General features: G+C 41.2%; 1 protein-coding gene across 3 annotated transcripts in view; it reads right to left on the reverse strand.

Moving 5' to 3' along the window:
- The window catches only part of TPH2 (tryptophan hydroxylase 2), a 92844-nt gene that overhangs the window by 54216 nt on the left and 18167 nt on the right, over positions 1-20461 (reverse strand). For 2 of the 3 annotated variants that reach the window (XM_054988744.1, XM_054988743.1), the window contains exons 2-6: positions 16976-17128; positions 15422-15605; positions 15227-15327; positions 7048-7115; positions 422-618 (exon numbers count right to left, since the gene is read on the reverse strand). In XM_054988744.1, the coding sequence (XP_054844719.1) occupies positions 422-618; positions 7048-7115; positions 15227-15327; positions 15422-15605; positions 16976-17128 (703 nt within the window). Of the gene's footprint in view, positions 1-421; positions 619-7047; positions 7116-15226; positions 15328-15421; positions 15606-16975; positions 17158-20461 lie in introns of all 3 variants that reach the window. The other variant, XM_054988742.1, reaches the window with a different exon arrangement.

A 20461-nucleotide genomic window follows, 5' to 3' on the forward strand; every position in this document is an offset into this window, starting at 1 on the left:
TAAAGAAGAGAATGAGCTCACATCATCCATCCATCCATCATCAGTGCTGACCCTCAATGACTGCATGAACCAGGGCAGACAGGCACGCATAAATCAACTCTTAGTAGTATGTGAAAACAGCTTTGACTAGGTTCCCCTAGCACAGCGAGAATCATGTTTTTAATCCATCTTCCATATTATTTACTGAAGACTTCTTGCTTTATGTTTTACACAAAAATATGCAATATCCTGGGCATCCAAACTACAAAAAGTGCTCGAAACAGTCCTAAAACCAGTGACAATAACTTTAGAGCTATAATGCAACAACTTGACCCAAATGTCACCAAAATCAATGGATGTCATCTAATTCATGACAGTGAAGTCTGAATCAGAGCCCAGTCTCTGAGACCCTCATTGAGCTAAAGACACGAGGGACACTTACCTTTAAGAAACATTGAAACATCTTCCAGTTGAGGGACATTATCCTCTCTGTAGCCACAGTACTTGGTCAGCAAAGGGAAATTCTTCAAATATTCTCGACAAGCATGAGTAGGATACAGTTTAGTAAGTTCTTTGAACACGACACCCCAAGTTTTTATTTCTTCAGGGGTATATTCCACTCTAGGGATTGGCTGGCCACTGAGAAAAGAATTCACACACAGTTTTAAAAATAAGCACCTCAATTTCTATCCCCTTCTTTGTTTTGCAGCATTCAGTACTGTTTCCAGAGGAGTAACAAAGAGGAGTAACTGTATTAGTCTGTTGCAGCAAGAATAAACAGGAGTCTTGTGGCACCTTAAAGATTTACAAGATTTTTATTCTAGTATAGACTGTCAAGGATTAGACTAGACTCCACTTGAACAGATGTGTCCTCACTGTGCAAATACTTATATTTAAGATAGAGGAAAGACAGGCAGCAGGGTCAAGGAGCCGTAAACTGCAAGAAGTACAGGGTGAAAATAAAATTATGCAAAATTCAAAGGTAATCAAGAAAGTACAGATACAAAGATTCTCTCTATGTCCCCTTCCCACTATCTTTGGAAATAAATCACAAGGTTTCCATGGGTCCCCAGGAGTGATTAAGGCCCCTGAAATCCGTCCTCACCATTGACTCTCATTTAGCAGCCCAGACCATTCTAATAGCACCAAGGCTTAAAGAGAAAAAGGTTGAGATATGGTCTAAGGACATGATTCAGTTACCTAAACTAAGAGGTCTAGCTCTGATGGGAGAAAGGTGGGAAATAAATGTAATGCACAAAACAGTAAATGTTCCAAAAGGGGCAAGATATTTTAACTGGAACTTTTCTGTTATTTATTCCAAAAGGAGCTATTGAGCACCTCTTCCTATAGCTGAGACAGTATTATGACAACTAGGAAGATTGAGAGTAGCAGTGCTACTATGGAGGGGCAGAATTCTAGATTCATTGGTCAGCTGTTTTTGTATCATTTTGAGCTGCACCTGAGAACTGTGAAGGCGGCCTGGAAGGAAAGTCTTATGATGATTCATAATACACCTGTACTCATCTACAGTAAGTACATTCTAGAATGTTGTTTGACAACATTCTGTCAAATTGTGTTAGACCTTGCATTGTCATTTATGTCATTATAGTCTCCCTTTCTCACTGAGAGCTCATTCCTGCACCTTGTAATGTCCCCCTTTTTCTGGGGGTTCCCTGGATAGAGTACTCACTCAGGCACCTGTTCTCAGGTCCATTCAGCAGAGGTAAGCTGGCTCAAAGCATCAACCATTTATTTGCAAGGAGACCAGAAACCAACAACTTCAGCTAACATACAAAACTGGAAACAAGAGCTTCACCTGATAGGACCAAACTAAATCACACAGATATTAGGGGAAGAGCCGACTGTTCCATTACATACATACATATATACAATAAATATACCACACACCTATTGGAACACCTCTTTTTGTGTCTTGGTTTGCAATGCTTGTTACTTCAGTGCTGCACTATTACTACCCCTTCTTCCTTATTATAGAGCTGCCCCATGGTATCTTTCCTGGTCACACACATCAGATCCTGTGCTGCTTTAACGGCACCATAAAAAGATAACTTCTGTCTCCCTTTTGTTGTATGTGCAGTTGGGCTGACAACAGATGAGAGATATGTTAGTAGTTAGCATAAGTATTTTACCTCTTACCTTATGTAAGCCAGAAGTGATAACCTTTTGGAATGCTGTTTTTCCCTATTTACATCTGATGAATAGCCCACAAAAGCTTTTGCTTCAATATAGCTGTTTGTCTTTAATGGGTCTCAATCCGACATGGGCACGAACAGAAAAAAAATGAACATGGTGTTCATTGTTCGTTGCCATCCACGAACAACAAACACTGACGAACATGATACTGTCACAAACATGTTCGTTGTTTGTGGGGGCCAGCAGGCTCTCCTCCAGCCATCAAGATCCCTACTGCATCACTCCCAGAAACTCTACCTGAGCAGGCAGCAGGAAATGTACCAATAATAAATAACAGCTTGGCCCCAGAGCCTGACATCTGATACTTCTGAAAAAACTACAATAATAAGTATCCCCTTTGGAAATACTATGGTACACACTTGCTATCCAGTTGAAAATTAAGAGCAGATAATAAGATGAATGCTTTACGTAGGCAGGCTGCTATTAATAGCCTCCCAAAGGAAATGGTTTTAGATAGAGATGGGCACAAACAGAAAAAAATGAACATGATGTTCATTGTTTGTTGCCATCCATGAACAGGGACTCACAAGTCATGAACAACCACGAACATGACCTGTTCACGAACATGTTCATGGTTGGATGTTCGTGGGGGCCAGCAGGCTCTCCTCCAGCCATCATCCAAGTTTGGTGAAGATCCCTACCACACCACTCCTAGAAACATGACCTGAACAGGCACCAGGAAAGGTACCAATAATAAATAATAGCTTGACCCCAGAGCCTGACAGCAGCCCTGGAACCTGAAGGGGTAGATCCCTATCCCACCACACACAAAGAAAATTCAAGCTCCAATGCACTCACCCTGTCTCTCTATCAAAATGCCAACAGCAGCTGTCTCCCAATCCACTGTCTGCAAAGAAAGCGAGAGCTGGGAGCCCCCTCTCCCCACTGGTCTTTGTGCTCTTGTAACAAATTTGGAGCTCCACACTTGGAAGGAAGACCTGCCTATCAAGCTAAATTGGTCTTAGATTGGGGGTTCCAGGGCAACAGCAGGAGTTCAGACAGAGTTCAGACAATCCCTGCCCAAGTTGGCAAGGGAATTGATTGCAGGTGCCAGACTGTCTGGCTTGATGAACAGCAATGAACAGCAACGAACAAGGCTTGCAACAACCACCTGTTCATTTAGAATAGGGCCTCATGAACAGCTTGTTTGTGAACAGCAGATTGCGCTGTTCGTGGCTTTTTTTTTTGTTCATATTGCTGTTCGTGCCCATCTCTAGTTTTAGAGCCAAACCAAACTTTGGGGGACCAACTGACAGACTCTAACAGTAACAGTGGCCTAGATAGGCTTACCCTTGCCAGTTACTGGAAGTGTCCTTGTTCATTTGCTTGTCTTAACGTCATTGAACTGTGTGCTCAACCCATTTTCTTCCACTGAATTTAGACATATGTCACAGTGTGATAGCTGAAAAATTGTTCAGTCCAGTTTAAAACTGTCCCACCACCTAAGCTGAACACAGATGTGCAAAAGGTGCTTTCCCTGGTGCATTTGCTAGATTCACAGCCATACAAGATGTTAACTGAACAGTAGTGATCTAAAGAGAGAGAAGCAACTGCTTCTACTCATGGGACACAAACTCCCTTCCTCTTCTCAGGCTGTACCCTTATTAGTTATTAACCTTATTAGTTATTAGGAGTTATTATTATATTATACACATACAGACATACACAACATAAAGGGCTTTTAAGAGTATTCTTTTCCTGCCAAGATTTTCCTTCTGTTGCAGAAAAGAAATGCTGTGCATGCACGCACACACATTTTGTGCTGAGCAGAAAAAAACACATTGAAGTAGGTAAAAACCACAAACAAGAAAAAAAGGAAAGCCTAAAATTGAAAAACACATTAAATTTCTATGTGCCTTCTTCAGAGTGTGAAGAGTTTGGCCCATTACAAAGAATACAAAGAGAGAATGTGATTGGAATTAGCTTGGTTTGGATTGTTGTGTGACAAGAAAATTGCAAAACAGCAGGTATTGGGAGATTGCGCAGGAAATTTACTAACTCCTGGGGATGATAATGGATTCAAAATGTGGGCTCGATCTACAAAGACAATATTTTTTTAAAGTCTTTAAGTGATGCATTTGGAAGTGAAGGAATGTATACTATTAGCTGCAGAGCCAGTCACGAAAATTATCAAAAATTATCAGAGTAATGCTAGGAAGACTGAGGGTCTGCTGAAATCTCCAGGGTAGAAATGGCAGAAAACATAAAGGGGCAGGTGAGACAGGATGTAGACAAGAGACCAAAGAGCTGCTCTAATGGATGGGATCACGTTCTCCCTGTGTTCATGGGAAGACTCCCCACCGCCCCTCAGTCTGGGCTTGAGGTAAACAGAACATTGGCCATGAGAACAAGTTGCAAAGTTGCCCATAGTTGTACAACCTGGTTTGACTAGTCGTGTCCTGCATTCATGATAGGGTGCCTGTAAAAATTATGATATACTCTGAGTAGAAGTATATAGGCAGAGTGGTAAGCTGCAGTACTGCAGCCCAAGCTCTGCTCACAACCTGAGTTCGATCTTGGCAGGAGCTGGGTTCAAGCAGCTGGCTCAAGATTGACTTCGCCTCCCAAGGTATAATGTGTACCTGGTTTGCTGGGGGTAGGTGACTGGGGAAGGCAATGGCAAACCACCCTGTAAAAAGTCTGCCAAGAAAACGTCATGATGCGATGTCCCTCTATGGGTCAGTAATGACTCGGTGCTTGCACAGAGGACTAGCTTTACCTGGGTAGGAGGAAATATAATCTAGCCTGGTATGTTATGAACATTAGACCCAGTGTAAACTCTTGAACTCTTTCAAGGGTTGTACTAAGCATCATAACAAAACGGTTTGCTTAGGACCCCATCTTCCATCATCCCCCATCACGTTAGATAGCCTTGCCAACCACGGGTTCAACAACCGAGACTCTTCTGCACAGCGGTGAGCTCTGCAAACAGAAAAGACATTCAACCCCATTTTTTTCAAATTTGTGAGAGGTACTTACCCCTAGAACCAACAAAAAACAGAAATATGGAAAGTAATGTATTTCAAGATCCAGTAGGTCAGTATAAGAATCTGTTCAAACTTGACAGGCCGCCCTTAAAAGCAATGGGAGTTGAAAACTGGCTGGAAAGGAATATATCCTTCCTCCTTGGGATTACAGAAAACTCCATATTTAATGATGCCATAAAAAATAGTTACTAAACATGAATAACATTTCAGGTTTGTTTCAATAATATTCTGGCAGATTGTTTTTCAAATGTTGACCAAAGTGAAGTTGAACTTTATTAGAAGAATGGCAATATGTTTCCTTAATCTCTCTTTTAAAAGTCTACAATTTAACACAAAACCTCAAACCACTGGCAAAATACCTGTCGTAGTTCATTTCGCTGTACTCCACAGGCTATTGCTACAGAAAGATCCTCGGTTTACACTGAACAGTTCACGCAACCATTAAGCCCACAGCAGCTGCTTGAAAGTCCTGCATTGTTGATTACTTCTCTGATAGCTGATTTTGTGCAGCTTTCCACCATTTTTTTTTCTGGACATCATCACAAAATGTATTTGTAGACATGTGCCATAGCTGGTGGCAGCTGCAGCCAACTGGTTTACTAATGGTAAGGGGCTAATATGTATAAGTATTTCCACTGATCATGTGCATTGGTCTAGAACTGTGTTTGTGACAAAGCAGACACTTCATTGCTTTTCACTGTGCAAAATTCAAAGTTCAACCCACATGTTCCAAACTACCATGCATGTACCAAAAGCGACTTGCGTTCTGTACTGTCAACATAGACTCAGATGTGGCTATTTCACCAGAAGCACAATTCATTCCAAAGAAGCTCAACTCACATTCTTCTTTTACCAATTTGGCTGCGTCAATGTGCCATAACTAGACATGGGCACAAACGAGGGGGGGGGACCCGAACAAGCTGTTCATTGTTCATTGCCATCCATGAACAAAGAACAACAAACAGTAACAAACATGACCCTGTTCACAAACATGTTCGTTGTTCATGGCCCTTTAAAGATCTCTTTAAACTATCAGCTGGCAGGTGGTAGGGGGGATTTCCCCCCCTGCCACCAGCCAGCTGATAGTTTAAAGGGCCCTTTCCTGCCACATGCAAGGGGCAGGGCCCTTTAAACACCCCACAAACTGACTTTCCCAATGTCTAATACCCACCAAATTTGCAGGGGACATAGTCCTCACTGTCCTCCAAAGACCCCCCAAGTTTCAGAGAGATTACACCCCAGGAAAGGCATGATGAATGGGTCTCCCCCTTTGTTGTCATTTTCTCTTCACAGTGGCAAAGACGGGACTCCCTGCTGGAAGCTACTTTGAGGGGTTGCAAACTGACCTTCCCAATGTCCAATACCTACCAAATTTGCAGGGGACATAGTCCTCACTGTCCTCCAAAGACCCCCCCCCCCAAGTTTCAGAGAGATTGCACCCCGGGAAAGGCATGATCCATGGGTCCCCCTCCCCTTTGCTGTCATTTTCTCTTCACAGTGGCAAAAATGGGACTCTCTACTGGAAGAACTTTGAAGGGTTAAAGCCAGAAGAAAAGTCAGAAGGCGTTCAGACAGAGTTCAGTCCCTGCCTCCTTTGCCAGGGGAATTGATTGAAAGGCGCCATACTGTCTGGCTTGACGAACGGCCGACAAAGGCAACGAATGAGGCTTGCAACGACCACTTGTTCGTTTAGAATGGGGCCTCATGAACGGCTTGTTCGCGGGTTTTTTCCATTCGTAATGCTGTTCATGCCCATGTCTAGCTGTAACTGGTCACTGTTCTGAGGCTGCCATCTGTGTACCACAAAGATCATATAGAGAACCACAAACAGACTATGCAGTAATCCACAGGAAAAGTCGATACTTACTATTTATAGTTCATGGCAACATCTACAAAATATTTTCTTCTCTGTCGATAGACATTGTCTTTAAATCCCTAAAGCAAAATAAAATAATTCATAGCAATGAGAAATAAAATGAGCAAGGAGGAATCTTGAAAGAAACCATTGAAGTGTTTTTTAAAAGCGTCTTAATATTCTAATTCACATCCCATGTTAAGCTGTTCACAAGTATGATGGTAGTGGGTTAGGAAAATGAATAGCCCTTTACAAAGACTGGAGACTTCCTCCTCATTTAACTCAGACAGTGTCATCAACGGAAGTTACTGGAGCAAGAAGTTTACAGGCTGTAGTTTCTAAGTCTGAGAGGAAAATTTATAAGACATGGATTTTCAACAAGAAAGGATTTGCTTTGGGCCCCTATTGGGAAGAAGGGTGGAGTATAAACAAAATAAATTCCAAAGTCTGCCCTTTTTGCAACAATATTATACATATGCATCAAATCAGGAACACCTTTGGGGTTTATTCAAAAGTAAACATATCATTTTGACACCATTCACATGTATAGGAGATCATACACTTAAAATGGACAATAAGAAATATAAACTCTGATTTCTTTACTTTTGTGTACAGAAATGGCAATAAAAATTGCTTTAAGTCTTCAGCTCAAAGAGCAACTGGGCTATCCTGAGGGCTTCTTGGGTTAGAGGGTGAGAGATAAATTTAATAGAACTGTGCATGTAACCATGGTAAGAAATTATCTTTCCTCAATATAACTAACATTACCTTGGGTAGAATTTTACCTTGAGGCTATTTTTTTTGTAGAACTATAGCTAGAAATCTTTATTGGATGATAACAAGTTAAAATGAACAGTAGAACTGATACTCCTCCCTCTGCCTGATCGTACCTACAGCTAAAAATGAAACTAAAAATCAACTTTTGCCTCAGCCTCACAACATTTGCCTCCAAGTAATCAATCTTCAGAGGAATAGCCATCTTGTGATAAAACACATTCCTTATTCCCAAAAGTACGTGCTCATATTCCACAGGTTTTTTAAAAAATAAAATTCCCTTCTCATTGCACTTTATGTTATTGGCTGTCCAAGTCAACAGCAGATGAAGAAGAATTATTTGCCCACAAAACGGAGCAAGCTACCTACTGCCTCAATATGTGGCCATATATTATTTTCATACCATCTGAAAACTTTGTAGTGGGGCTTGAACACAGACATGCTGGCACAAAGGTATCAAGATGGAAAATTACAAGTAAAAAACACACACAGGAGCTTCTAAAAAGGTTCGATTTCTCGACTTTAGCATTGAGTTATTACACTCACATCCCATTGACCCACATGCGCACTCCATCAGCATATCACAAAAAAGAAAGAATGTAGAAGGAATATATGGCAAGAGAAATGTAGGTGTACCTGCATGTCCTGCCTTGAAACTTCACGTGTTCATCTGAAGACTGAAATAGAGCTTACTTCTGAACAACATACACATCTTCTGCATCACTCAATTGTGTTCCACCATTTCATAAAAAATGGGAGGGGGTCCTTCTATGCCTTCAGGATTTTTCTTCCTACCCACCTGAGTGATCAGTTCATGTATCTGACAAAGAGTTCTGTGTCTACCTCTGGGCCAGAATCTTCTGGAACAATACATTTCTTATATGAACAGAACAAGTTCATGAATCAGATCTTTTTTCCCCCTTTGCAGCCTCCTATACCTGATTAAAAATCTGCTCCTGAAGGTCAGAAGGCTTCAGAAACAGAATGGATAGAAGTGAGATGGGGGAATTGGCAGAAATCCCCCTGCCTCTTACGTTAATGGGGGAGTGCATGCAAGATGCAATTTCTCAAGCTACTTCCCTCTCTAATCTCAGATGTCCTCCAAATTTCAGGAACAGCTTTTCAGAGAATACAGGGGAATATTCTAATTCATCTGTCACATGATCTCAATCCATTCACACTTCATTGGCTCCAACCCTTTGGATTTATGATGCTGCAAGACCATTGTGTTTATGGCAACAGAACGCTCTTCTATCTTGTGGAACTGGATTCTAGGAAAAGGAATCAATCTACCATCGGGAAACTTAATTTTGTATGGAAAATTCTGGTTCGCATCAACCAGGCTTCTATATAAACAAGCTGCGAGGATGTCGGCTTCTTTTTCAAAAGGATGCAAGTGAGACGATAACAGCTGTGAATCTGAACTAAGAGTTATGTATTTCTTTAAAATCTCAAACTCCAGGCATAGGAAAGACAACACTCTCAATGCTCCAAGATGCTGTTGAAATTGTACTGGCTGAGGCCAAGGTGAGTATTGAACACTACAGTTAGCTGGAATGGCAGGATCTGTAACCATCTCAAGGAGAAATAAAATAAAAGATGGACTGAACCCAAACAGCCAGGATTCCTTGTTCAACCTGTAGGAATTCCATGTATTTATTGGAATGCGTCAGAATCTTTTATAACATCTCACAGTTCTGTGGGTGTGCATTTGTCCACCAACTATTTTGTGCTTTTTTTGTGTTTCCTTTTGCCACTTCTAACTTTTTATCATCCTAGTTTTAAATTTTAAGCTTTATCTTGCCATGTAATTATATTTTAACTCTTTTGATGGGGCATTTTGTTACATGGTGTATATGCTGGTATATTATGGCCTATGGCTACAACACCAATAAACTATTACCATCTGTCCACCAACCATCTTCTCCTGAGCTGATTTACTACTGGAAGAGTGAGTTATCAGAACAGAGGGTAAGGGGAAAGCAAGAGAGCAAGTGCACAGGGTAGAAAGACCGCTGTGATCAGGCTTGCCATACCTCAACAGAGGAGCCTGCTTTGAGAGGAGCCCTGCCCCTCTCAAGTAGCACTGCAGAAGCAGACAGGGTACCTGATCGCCCAACCCCCATTCCTAACAAGAACTAGGCTGGCAGCTGAAGCACCACCTGCTTAAAAACTCCTGCTGCCGCCACTCCGAGAAACAGGCACCTCTTCTTGAAAAGAAGACCCCATATGTTAGTGCAAGTCAAGCACTGAATTTCGCAAAGTTCCCTCTGTGCACTCTTGCCCTACCACTGCAAACACCGTCTCCCGCCTCATGCCCTAAGTCCCCACAGTAGGGGGATCTTGGGCAGAGTCTCCAGCTACCTCCCTACTTACCTGAGGAGCTGATTCGGCATGGAGTAGGGGTCTCAGCCACCACAAGGCATGAGAGGATTGGTCCCCGCAGTAGTCGGCATCCTATGCTCTGCTGGGCCATTGGGTGGGGCCAGGCCCCGGGGGGGGTGACTTTTCCCATTTAATGGGTGCCTATAAGCTATGAGGTTGTTTTCCATGGTGTAACATTCTGCCTTGGCAGGGGGCATTCCCAGGCCCGAAACAGTTTAGGGAACTAACTCGTGCCCTGACATCCCCCTGGTGGGCCAGTGCAGGGACTTACATTGTAGTTACACCTGTGCCCAGCTGCCACAGCTGGGCGCTAGCAGAAGGCCAGAGCAGAGCGGCACTGGGCCAATGCACCAGTGTAGAGGGAGTTATGCCAGCATAAATCCAGGATATGCCAGCATAACTCCTGGTTAGCTTCCTAAGCACTCCCCCCCCCCGCCCAGGATTGTGCATGTGTAGCAACTAACACACTGGACATCAAAGCAGTCCTCAGTTGACAGGCTGTATATGTTACATTCATATACAGAAAAAAGTGCTATTGAAAGGACATGAAATGCAATCTTTGCATTTTATGCAAAGCTCGACTATGCACAGTAAACACAGTGGTGATTCACAACAGCAGTAATATGTGATAACACCATTTTTTATAAATTTACTAAGATAATGTAATTTCTGTAGCTTAAGAAGTCACCATTATTACAACTGGGGATTGAGGCCAAAATGGATAGCTGGGTAATTCTAATTCAGCAATTTCACACTGGAGCCTCATTTGAAAGTTCCTTTGCTGAATAATGGTGACTTCCAGGTTTGCGGCTAAGCGTTCTGAGAAAATGAAATGTTCTCTTACTGGTTTCTCAACGCTGCCACCATTTTCTATACCACATTTATATTGTCAGAGTCTCGATTCAATTGTCGGTTCTCTAGCCAGAGTCACGCCATATTAACATGCTATAATCTGTAGTTATTTAGTTTTCTCCCTCTAGGCCCAGGTGCTGCCCAGGCCGCATATATCCATGGGAGCAAAGAGTCCTTATCAGCCCGTTCCGGCCGACGACCTTGATGTCCTCGTCTTCCCATGCCTTCGCAGACAAGGGGGGAGGCTGGGAGTGGGTGTTTGAAACGTTGTATTTTCATTTCACGTGTCATTCTCAACAAAGCTTTCGTTCAGCCAAGGGCCTCAAGCCCTTGGATTGTGGACACCTGTATCCTGAGCATATTCTTCCATTAAACCTTTGAAACCAAGAAACCTTGTGCTTCTTGCAGAGTGGGGAGACGAACTCTAGATAACTGGGATTCCACAGTCTGACATATATCTTCTTTTTTTGCATAGAGATTGACTTGCTTGTCCTAGCCCTAGGTAGATAGGAGAAGGGCATCATTCACAAATCATTGCATATATCGTTTTGGAGGATGAACAGGTCCATGAGCCCCTAATGGTACATCTGATGTTATTAGGTCCTGAAATAGTGTTGCCTAGGTGGATATGTGATATCATTATTCAGCAGTTTCCTTTCACACAATAGGTATTAAATTAGTCCAATGGGTCTTGGAAGAGTTTGTTGTCTATTATATAATTCCTGTGCTTATAATACAAGACAAGCAGAGGTACGTATAATAAAATACACAAGAGCTTTAAAAAGGAATACCATAGATGGTCCCTATTGCATTTCATTGCCTTCTGAATCCAATGTTGTTCTCCAAATCTCTGCTCATACATATGGGTATGTGTGTGTGTATTTCACATACATAACCTGTAGAGGACACACTTTGTATCTTTCATGAAATGTGCCATAATACTCAAAAGCTTACACCATAATAAATCTATAAACATTCAGATGACATAAGACTCCTTTTTGAATCCACTATTGGATTGTTCTGCATGTACAAAAATGCTAGGCAGCTGGAAGGAAATAGTACCTGAGGTTGTAAGGAGCTAGTCTATCTCAATGCATCTTAAGTTCCAGACTCATCTCCATCATGAACACACATGAATATTTGAAGTGTTTGTTCTAAGCACAGGGTAGAACCATTTCTAAATATCCTTTCCAGGATACATAATCTAACCAAATTACCAGCATGTCTTAAGAGATCCACGTTTCAGCAAACGTTGAGATTAAATCAGAGGGGAGAAATGAATGCAAATTATTACAATCGGTTAGCTTTCCCTAGACTTAGGTTCATATCTTTTTGGCAGTATGTGGGCCTACAGAGAGTATGAAAGAAGGGCTGAACTGCTATTGCTGTATTAAAAACGGGAAACACAAGCAGCCTATACGCAAGCTGCTTTCCTGCTGAGCTTGAAGTATGCTATGATTTCTGCTTTATAATTATCTCCCAGAGTGTGAGCAGCTATTCAAATGCCTTCTTCCCTTTCCTCCCACACGGATGGGAATATTCCTTTAATATCTATGTTCTTTTAAGTGAGCTTGTGTGCATAATTATAATTATTCTCATGACTTAGGAAAGGAAATCTTCTGCGCACCAGAACTAAAATATAGAAGTCAAATTTGTCTTGATTTTTTAGAGCTTCCAATACTTTATATTGCTCTGACTTTCTGCAAGTACTGAAGGTGGATGATGGATCAGGCATTTTTTTTTTACATTGTTCCAAAGACTCTCTAAAGCTTCAGTCAGTACATTACTCACAGTGCAATCCTATGCAGAATTACTCCAGTCTAAGTGCATTGATGTGTGGCAACAGCTTGTTCCAACACAGAAGAAAACCATACATTGAGAGCCAATCTGAGTGATAGATCCAGAGGAGTTAGCTGTGTTAGTCTGTAGTAGCAAAATCAAAAAGAGTCCAGTAGCACCTTTAAGACTAACCAACTTTGTTGTAGCATAAGCTTTCGAGAATCACAGTTCTCTTCATCAGATGCAGGAACTGGCAACCTAGACCTTCAACTATCCCATCTAAATCGATCTTACCCTCTTTCTACCAGCATCTTGTCAAAATAAAATTTGAATCTGCCATGTAGTGTTTTGCACGTGAAGAAGTCTGGGTATTTTATTTCTTCTGGTTTAATGTGCTTTTTTAAATATTGGTTGCTGTGTGTTTAAATGTAGACCTCTGAGGGAAAAGGGGGGGTGGATGGGTGAGTGGAGTGTGATATGACTGGACAGTAGCTGTACCCTAGGGGGCAAACTTTTAGTCAGAGAGCTGAGGGAAGAAGTTTTCAGTCTGTCTTTTGATGAAAAAGGATTATGGCTAAATCAGGCAAACTGTGTGGAACCCTGAGAGTGTGCTTCAGTCAGTTTGTGTAAATCTGAAAGAGAGATGAATCTACCTAGTTTAGGCAAGCTGTGTGGAGGGGCCTAAGTGAATCTATGTCTGTGTGGATGAGATGAACGTTTATTCCATTAGTGATCTGTGTGATAAATTAGTCTGTGTGACTGAGTCTGTGAATAAACCTTTAAAAATTACTTTTGAAACTACCAAGCTTATGAACCTATCCTGAAACCAATACACGTATCAAAACTCTGCAGCCATCACAGTTATATACTTATAAATAAATCCTGCTTTGGTTTAAGGAAAAAAATATTCCCTTTTTATGTCACAACCACCCTCATGTGCTGTCTATAACAAGCCTTCCTATATGATGAGTTAAATCAAGAAGGTCGGATTTTGTCCTAACAGTAAATGGCTAGGTAAAAAATTGTACCAAGGTGTGAACAAACTGGGTTCAGTTTTCCATCCATCCACCCCTACTGGACAAGGCTTAGTGTTGTCAAGGTTTCATTCCATCCCCAATATTACTTCTGGACTGCTAAAGTCACAGAACAGATGCCACTTCCTGCTCAGACCCTCCCATTTGCTACTTTGGAACTGCTCCAACTAGGTTGAAACTGCTGGATCAGACAACAGATGACACTTTCTACTCTGCTTCTTTAATCTGCTCTTCCTTCCCTCCTGATCCCAGCCTCCTTGTTCCCTGAACCAATCCATTCCTTTCCTGTGCTTCAAGTGCTATTCAGAGAGAAACCTCAGTCATCACCCTTCCAGCTCTCCCCTCTTCTTTCTCTGTCTCTCTGGGGCTACTGTGCGAGGTGGGTCCGACTCCTGACTTTGCATAAAGCTTGAGGGAGGAACATTTAGCACACTCAGGATGGCTTCTACTAGGAATCATTTGATTTGCTGGCTCTTGCTCAGTGTCCTAATGCTAGCGTAATTTTATAGGCCATCTTGTTACTTCTCGTTAGTCCATGGTAAATCTCCAGATTTAGTATTTTACATTGATCTTTCAGTCTACCTATGTTTTCCGGCTTTTTCTTTTACTGTTTAATATGTTCAACAAAGATTAAAACTCCAGTAGTGTCTCTTTACAAAGTATCAGACCAAAAGTCCCTTGCCTCAGAGATCTGGAAGTGCACTTGTGAAGGAACTGCCAGATCCAGATAACACTACTTTACAGAGTTGTAAAAATCTTTGTGCTAATGTATACAAAGTATTTCGAACACTTAGGAAAATACACTGTATAACAATTATAAACAATTGCATTCTTTACTAGAAGCTGACTTCAACCATTTCTGGACAGCATCAGCAGTAGAGATGGGCACGACCTGGAAAAAAACCGAACCATGTGGTTCATGGTTCGTCAAATTTCATGAACCACGAACCGGTTCATTTGGTACATGAAAACATCACATCCCGGTCAGAAAACCATCACTTCCAGGTCAGCAGAATGTCACTTCCGTGTCAGCAGAAGGTCTGCAGGAAGTCCATCCCCTGTTGCCTAGGAAACTGATTGATCGGCACCAGGCTGTCTGCAGTGACGAACCAAAAAATGAACCAAACGAACCAGCCTAAAGTTCGTGGCGGTTCGTCAGAAATGGGATCTGACAAACCGCTGGTTCACGAGCCACGAACCGACCTGGTTCGTGCTTAATTTTGGTTCGTATTTCGGTTTGTGCCCATCTCTAATCAGTAGCACATGGAAAAAGTAGCACATGGAAAAAGAATAACCTTTGCTTCATTCCACATAATCTGATTAATCAAACAAGTGTGAGTAACACTTGTCACTTACTGAACACTTACAGGGTGATCTGCATCCAGTTCAGAGCCATACATGAGAACTCTTTGGGAACATTTGTCTAATTCAGCAATCTTCCTGGGGAACCAAGGCACGCAGTCAAGTTCTGGAGAAAACACAGCGTGATTAGAGGTCTTAGGACATCATCACAAAATTTTGCTAATTTCAAAATAAAGTGAATGAGGAAATAACAGCCTTGCCTTCCTCATCAGTCCAGATATTTTCTGGTGGATTCAAAGTTACAATGTTAGTTTCGTATTTTAATAACTGAATGAGTTCGTTGAATTGTTTTTTGCTGCAGTCACAATCCACAAAAATTTCTACCTCTGAACTCCTCCTCTTGGATTTTCTTGATTCAATATGAACCATGCTCACATGCTTCTCCTGTAGACAAAAAAAAGTTCACTTCAGTGACAAGTTAAATTCATTTTAAAAAGAATTGTTTAATGGGAATTTCTTAAGAAACGTAGTTTAATATGTACCAGTTGGGATCTCACAAGAAATTGCAGAGAATAAGTTACTGGAACATGTTCTCCAGACCTTCCCCCCTGATTACTATAAGCTTTTAAGATCTTGAACAGACTGATTTCTCCATTATCTCTCCAAGGTTTTTTTCTCCCTTTAATTGACACCAAACTCAGTATATCACATTTCCCAGAGCATGTTGAGTCTGCTTCAGGTAATTTTCAGGTGACAGTGTGTATTTTTAAAAAGAAGAAACAAACCACTATTTTCTGTGTATGTAGAAACCCTTAACTTATTTGTGAGTGGTTTATGTCACTGAACTCTGGATAAGCATGTAGTTAACAAGTTTCATACTGGATGGAATAAACTTTGCACCTGTAAGAAATCTTAGCAGAGGGCAGAGATCTGTAATTTGGAAAATTTTCTTTCTTACATACAACTCTCAAATCTCTTCCTCCTGGATTCACGATCTTTAACAAACCAGTTTCCACTTTCCCACTCCCCCCACCCCTTTAACTAATTCTCACAGCTGTCAACATTGCATGCTTCATGGAACATGCTCAGTCTTTAATTTTCCATTTCCCTAATCAGGTCTTCTCTCCACCCATTTGTTATTTATAAAGTCATATTTTTCTGGGTAGCTGAGGAGTTCACCAAATATGCAGAAACACCTGAATTATCTGAGATTGACCTCCTTTTGCTACTTGTGACCCACTTTTCTGTTCGATATAGTAAAATAAAAAGAAATCATGAGCTGTATTAATGATTTGTGGTGTTAAGTCCAATAAACCTACTGCAGAATTATTAATATATTTAACTCTCCATGTCATTAGAAATCTCTGATGAGATCTATAAATATCTCAGGATAGATAATTAAACATGATTTACCATGGCAAAGTTCTTATAAAACTGCTGTTCACTTTTAAATTATGCTACTCAGTGCCAAATTTATTGGCATAATAAATAACTTATACATATAAAAGTAGTATTCATTTTAACATATTTTAGTCTAACTAGACACTATACTAACACTTGTGTGTTAAGTGCCATAAACTTGTTTCCAACTTATGTTGACCTTATGAATTAATGATCTCCAAAACCTTCTATCATTGACAACTCAAGTTTTCCAAACTGAAAATAAATTAAAATAAACATGATGACAATTAAAAAAACCAAAACATAATTGATTACCTACACAAAGTGTCTTGAAATTTGTACACACAGAGACATACCCATTAGCTTTCACTTATGTGTCAAGGACTTTTCCAATACAACAGCAAAGGTTTTACCTGGAAGAGTCGAAGTGCTTTTACCAAGCCACCAACTTCATTTTTCAAAGAAAACACCACAGCAGTCTTTCCGCTTTCTGATGTTGATTCATTCTTGCCTGTACTTTTGTTGCCCTTTTTATCATCAATTTTACCAGAACCAGTTCTGTTCAGCTGCAAGAATATGGATACAAGATAGAAGGCTTTCAGTATGAACTTCTCAAAAAACATTAATCTTGTATTTCAAGCAGATGATAGTTGTTCGATTTTAGCATTCAGATATCTCCTTAAAAAGTCAAACTTTTTTCTTCCTGAAAGGCATCTTTGGAAAGGAGAATTAAATGTTACTATCGAACATGAATGATTATTCCAAAAGGGATGAACAAAAACACATCATATAGAATCACTGCTTCTACAACTTTGGCTGTTATATTTCAAATGTCACAGTCTGTATGGACTGGATATGCTGCCAGTTAAGAAACAGACTTCTATGTTTTTTGTAGTAATGATTTCTGAACTGGAGATCTGCACTGTAAGTTCACAAGGAAAACCCAAGTCAAAATTCCACATTCTGTTATTCCATATCACAGGGATTTTCTATATGAATTAGTGGATGCGGAAAGATACTGATTGTTTATGAAACAAGCCTGTTTTCAGTAAGTTTTTCAGTCAAAGCAGGATATGATAATTAATACTTCCAGGGCTTTTTTTCTGGGAAAAGAGGTGGTGGAACTCAGTGGGTTGCCCTTGGAGAAAATGGTCACGTGGCTGGTGGCCCCGCCCCCTGATCTCCAGACAGAGGGGAGTTTAGATTGCCCTCCGCGCGGCATGAAGGGCAATCTAAACTCCTCTCTGTCTGGAGATCAGGGGGCAGGGACACCAGCCATGTGACCATTTTCAAGAGGTTCCGGAACTCCGTTCCACCGTGTTCCTGCTAAAAAAAAGCCCTGAATACTTCAGTCTCTGTTCCCTCACCGAATTCTTTTTACATTTAAATTTGTTGTGAGTTTTTCAATCTACTGAGTTTTTCTGAGGAGAGGGTGTATTGCATTGTTTACTGAATATCCCTGCTATCACTGCATAATCCACCTAGAGTCTCAGTGAGAAAGGCAGACTGTATATAACATAAATAAATAAAATGGGTGGAGCTTTATTGTTCTACTATGGATCATCTTAGTAGAACTTTTGGCTGGTAGCCTCGGAAGGAAAATAGTATAGCCTTTGGTAAATTAAATGACAGACTAGTTATGTTTTTTTAAAGTACTTTGGTAGTAGTTTGATAGGTATAGGAAGACACTTTGTCCTCAAGATCTGAAAGAAATATGCTGATACATTGCCAATACTGGTATACACTGGTGTATTTAGTTAGCATCCTATGCTTTCAACAAAAAAGGTGCAAAAAGAACCAATTCCAAGGACCTAAGAGCATAGCAACTGCACCCAAGGCTATAGCCACACCACTGACTCTCACCATTCATAGAGCAGCATGCTGATAAGGCCTCCATGTCAGCTATAAATGGGAACAGTCAACCAATGCACAGTAATGCCAGCATGCTTCCCTGTTGTTACCCTGCTTCTTCTTGGACACAGAACACAAAAAGAAAAACATAAAAACACTACACCTTCCACTGTAGGGAAGAATGTTGTGTGCCCAGTAAGAATCATATCTAGCACACTCCTTGTAGCTCTGCTGATGGAAGTTTGCATCTCCTTCTGTAAAGACAGTCCCTATTGACAGATAAGTCACTCAGGAAAGGAAGTATGGCCACTCCAGCCATTCTCTTCCAGACACCTCTATAGCTCATATGACAGAATGAAAGGCTACAGTATATTCCAGGTAAGGTTTCAGGTCCGAGAGGGTACAGAATACCCTGAGGAGAAGCTTTTTGCAAAGCAGGGAGCTCTCATATGCCAGGACACACAACTGCACATTCGTGGAAGGCATTTGTGTCATCCCTTCCGTAACTCACTGAGGGAAGGCATTCATATAGTCATATGGTATTAGGAAGTTCAAATTTCAACAAAAGGGAAGGTAGGAAGAAGGAAAGGTGTACCTTTCGACCAACAACAAAATAAAAGGAGCAGAATTTGCATCTCATGCACACCAGATCATTCCTCTAAACAAACCCAACTGACTACATCATGGGCAATGTCAAGCCTTGCATTTATCTAGTCAGTCTAGCCCTGGAAGACATCCCAGGCACAACTGAGATTTCACACTGTCAGACACAGTCATTAGTAGGGCTTTTTTTCTGGGAAAAGAGGTGGTACAACTCTCTATTATCACATGTGCACATGCATAGTGTGTGTACTTCCAGAAATGCATAATGATGTAACTCCCGGAAGTGATGCCACTCCTGGAAGTGCTGCCACTTCCAGGAAGTGACACTGCTTCTTGGAACCCAGCACAATGCATTACAATGAGATAAATCTTAGTAAGCTTGGGAAATTACACTATTATGAGAAAAGGTTTTTTTTCCTTTCTGTATCCTCTACAAAAAGTGAAATCTTCCATTCCCTTTCCCAAACATTTCATTTCTTTGGAATCATATTTTAAAATATGCAAGAAGGAGGGGGCCTCTAAAAATCAAAAACCCATTTCACAAATCTAAATTCTAACAGATTCCCTCTGCCAGCGTAGAAAAAAAATTCAAGAGAGAGACTTCCATTTGGGGTAATGGCGAGACCGATGTGATTCGGAACTCCGGATCAACCGAGGTGCTGTTTTTTGGGCTGGTGGGGCACCCAGATCGCCCACAGCCTCCGGATTTCAGTTAGAAATCCGGCAGGAACACTTGTAGCCCTGAGAGTGAAGGGTCTCGGCGGGTGGTAGGCTCTGAATTAAGGGCTTTCCTCCCAAGCCTTGAGATCCTCCTCGGAGAAGGACGGCCAAAATCTCTGCAGCAGCTTTGGGAGTCATTAAATTGACATAGGCTCGTTGTTCCCCAAGCCTCGGGAACGGATTTGAACAGAATTGGACGTTTGACGCAGTGAGTACATCCCAAGAAGTTTATGTTAAGTTAAGATTACTATCTCCCCCAACGGACTGTTTTACTGAATAAAGACCGAACTTTTAAAAGAACAAAAGACTGAGTTACCAAGCTGAAAAAGTATACTAAAAGACTGAGCAGTTTAATTTGACTTGTGACAGTGAGAAAAAGTTAAAAAGAGCTAAGAAGAATATTGTTTTGCATACCTGTGGTTGGGGAGATAGCGACGCGGTGGGCGGATCGTGGGAATTGGAAGGCGGGACGCGAGACAGGAATTAGAGGAGAGGAGATAGAGAGAGCGCGGCGAGGGAGGTCAGGAAGACCAGGAAGACCCAGAAGAAAAATAAAGTTGGAAGAGGAAGTGAAGTACCCACCATTGGAAGTAAGGGAAAGGAACCGGAAGCAAAGGATTCACCATTGAAAGTAAGGGAAGACCATTGATGTGACAGTATTACCATAGAGAAAGATCGCCCGACATTTTATATCATAGAGAAACATCGCCCGACATTTTAAGGGT

The sequence above is a fragment of the Eublepharis macularius genome, chromosome 9 (genome assembly GCF_028583425.1).
Source record: "Eublepharis macularius isolate TG4126 chromosome 9, MPM_Emac_v1.0, whole genome shotgun sequence".
NCBI classification, from domain to species: domain Eukaryota; kingdom Metazoa; phylum Chordata; class Lepidosauria; order Squamata; family Eublepharidae; genus Eublepharis; species Eublepharis macularius.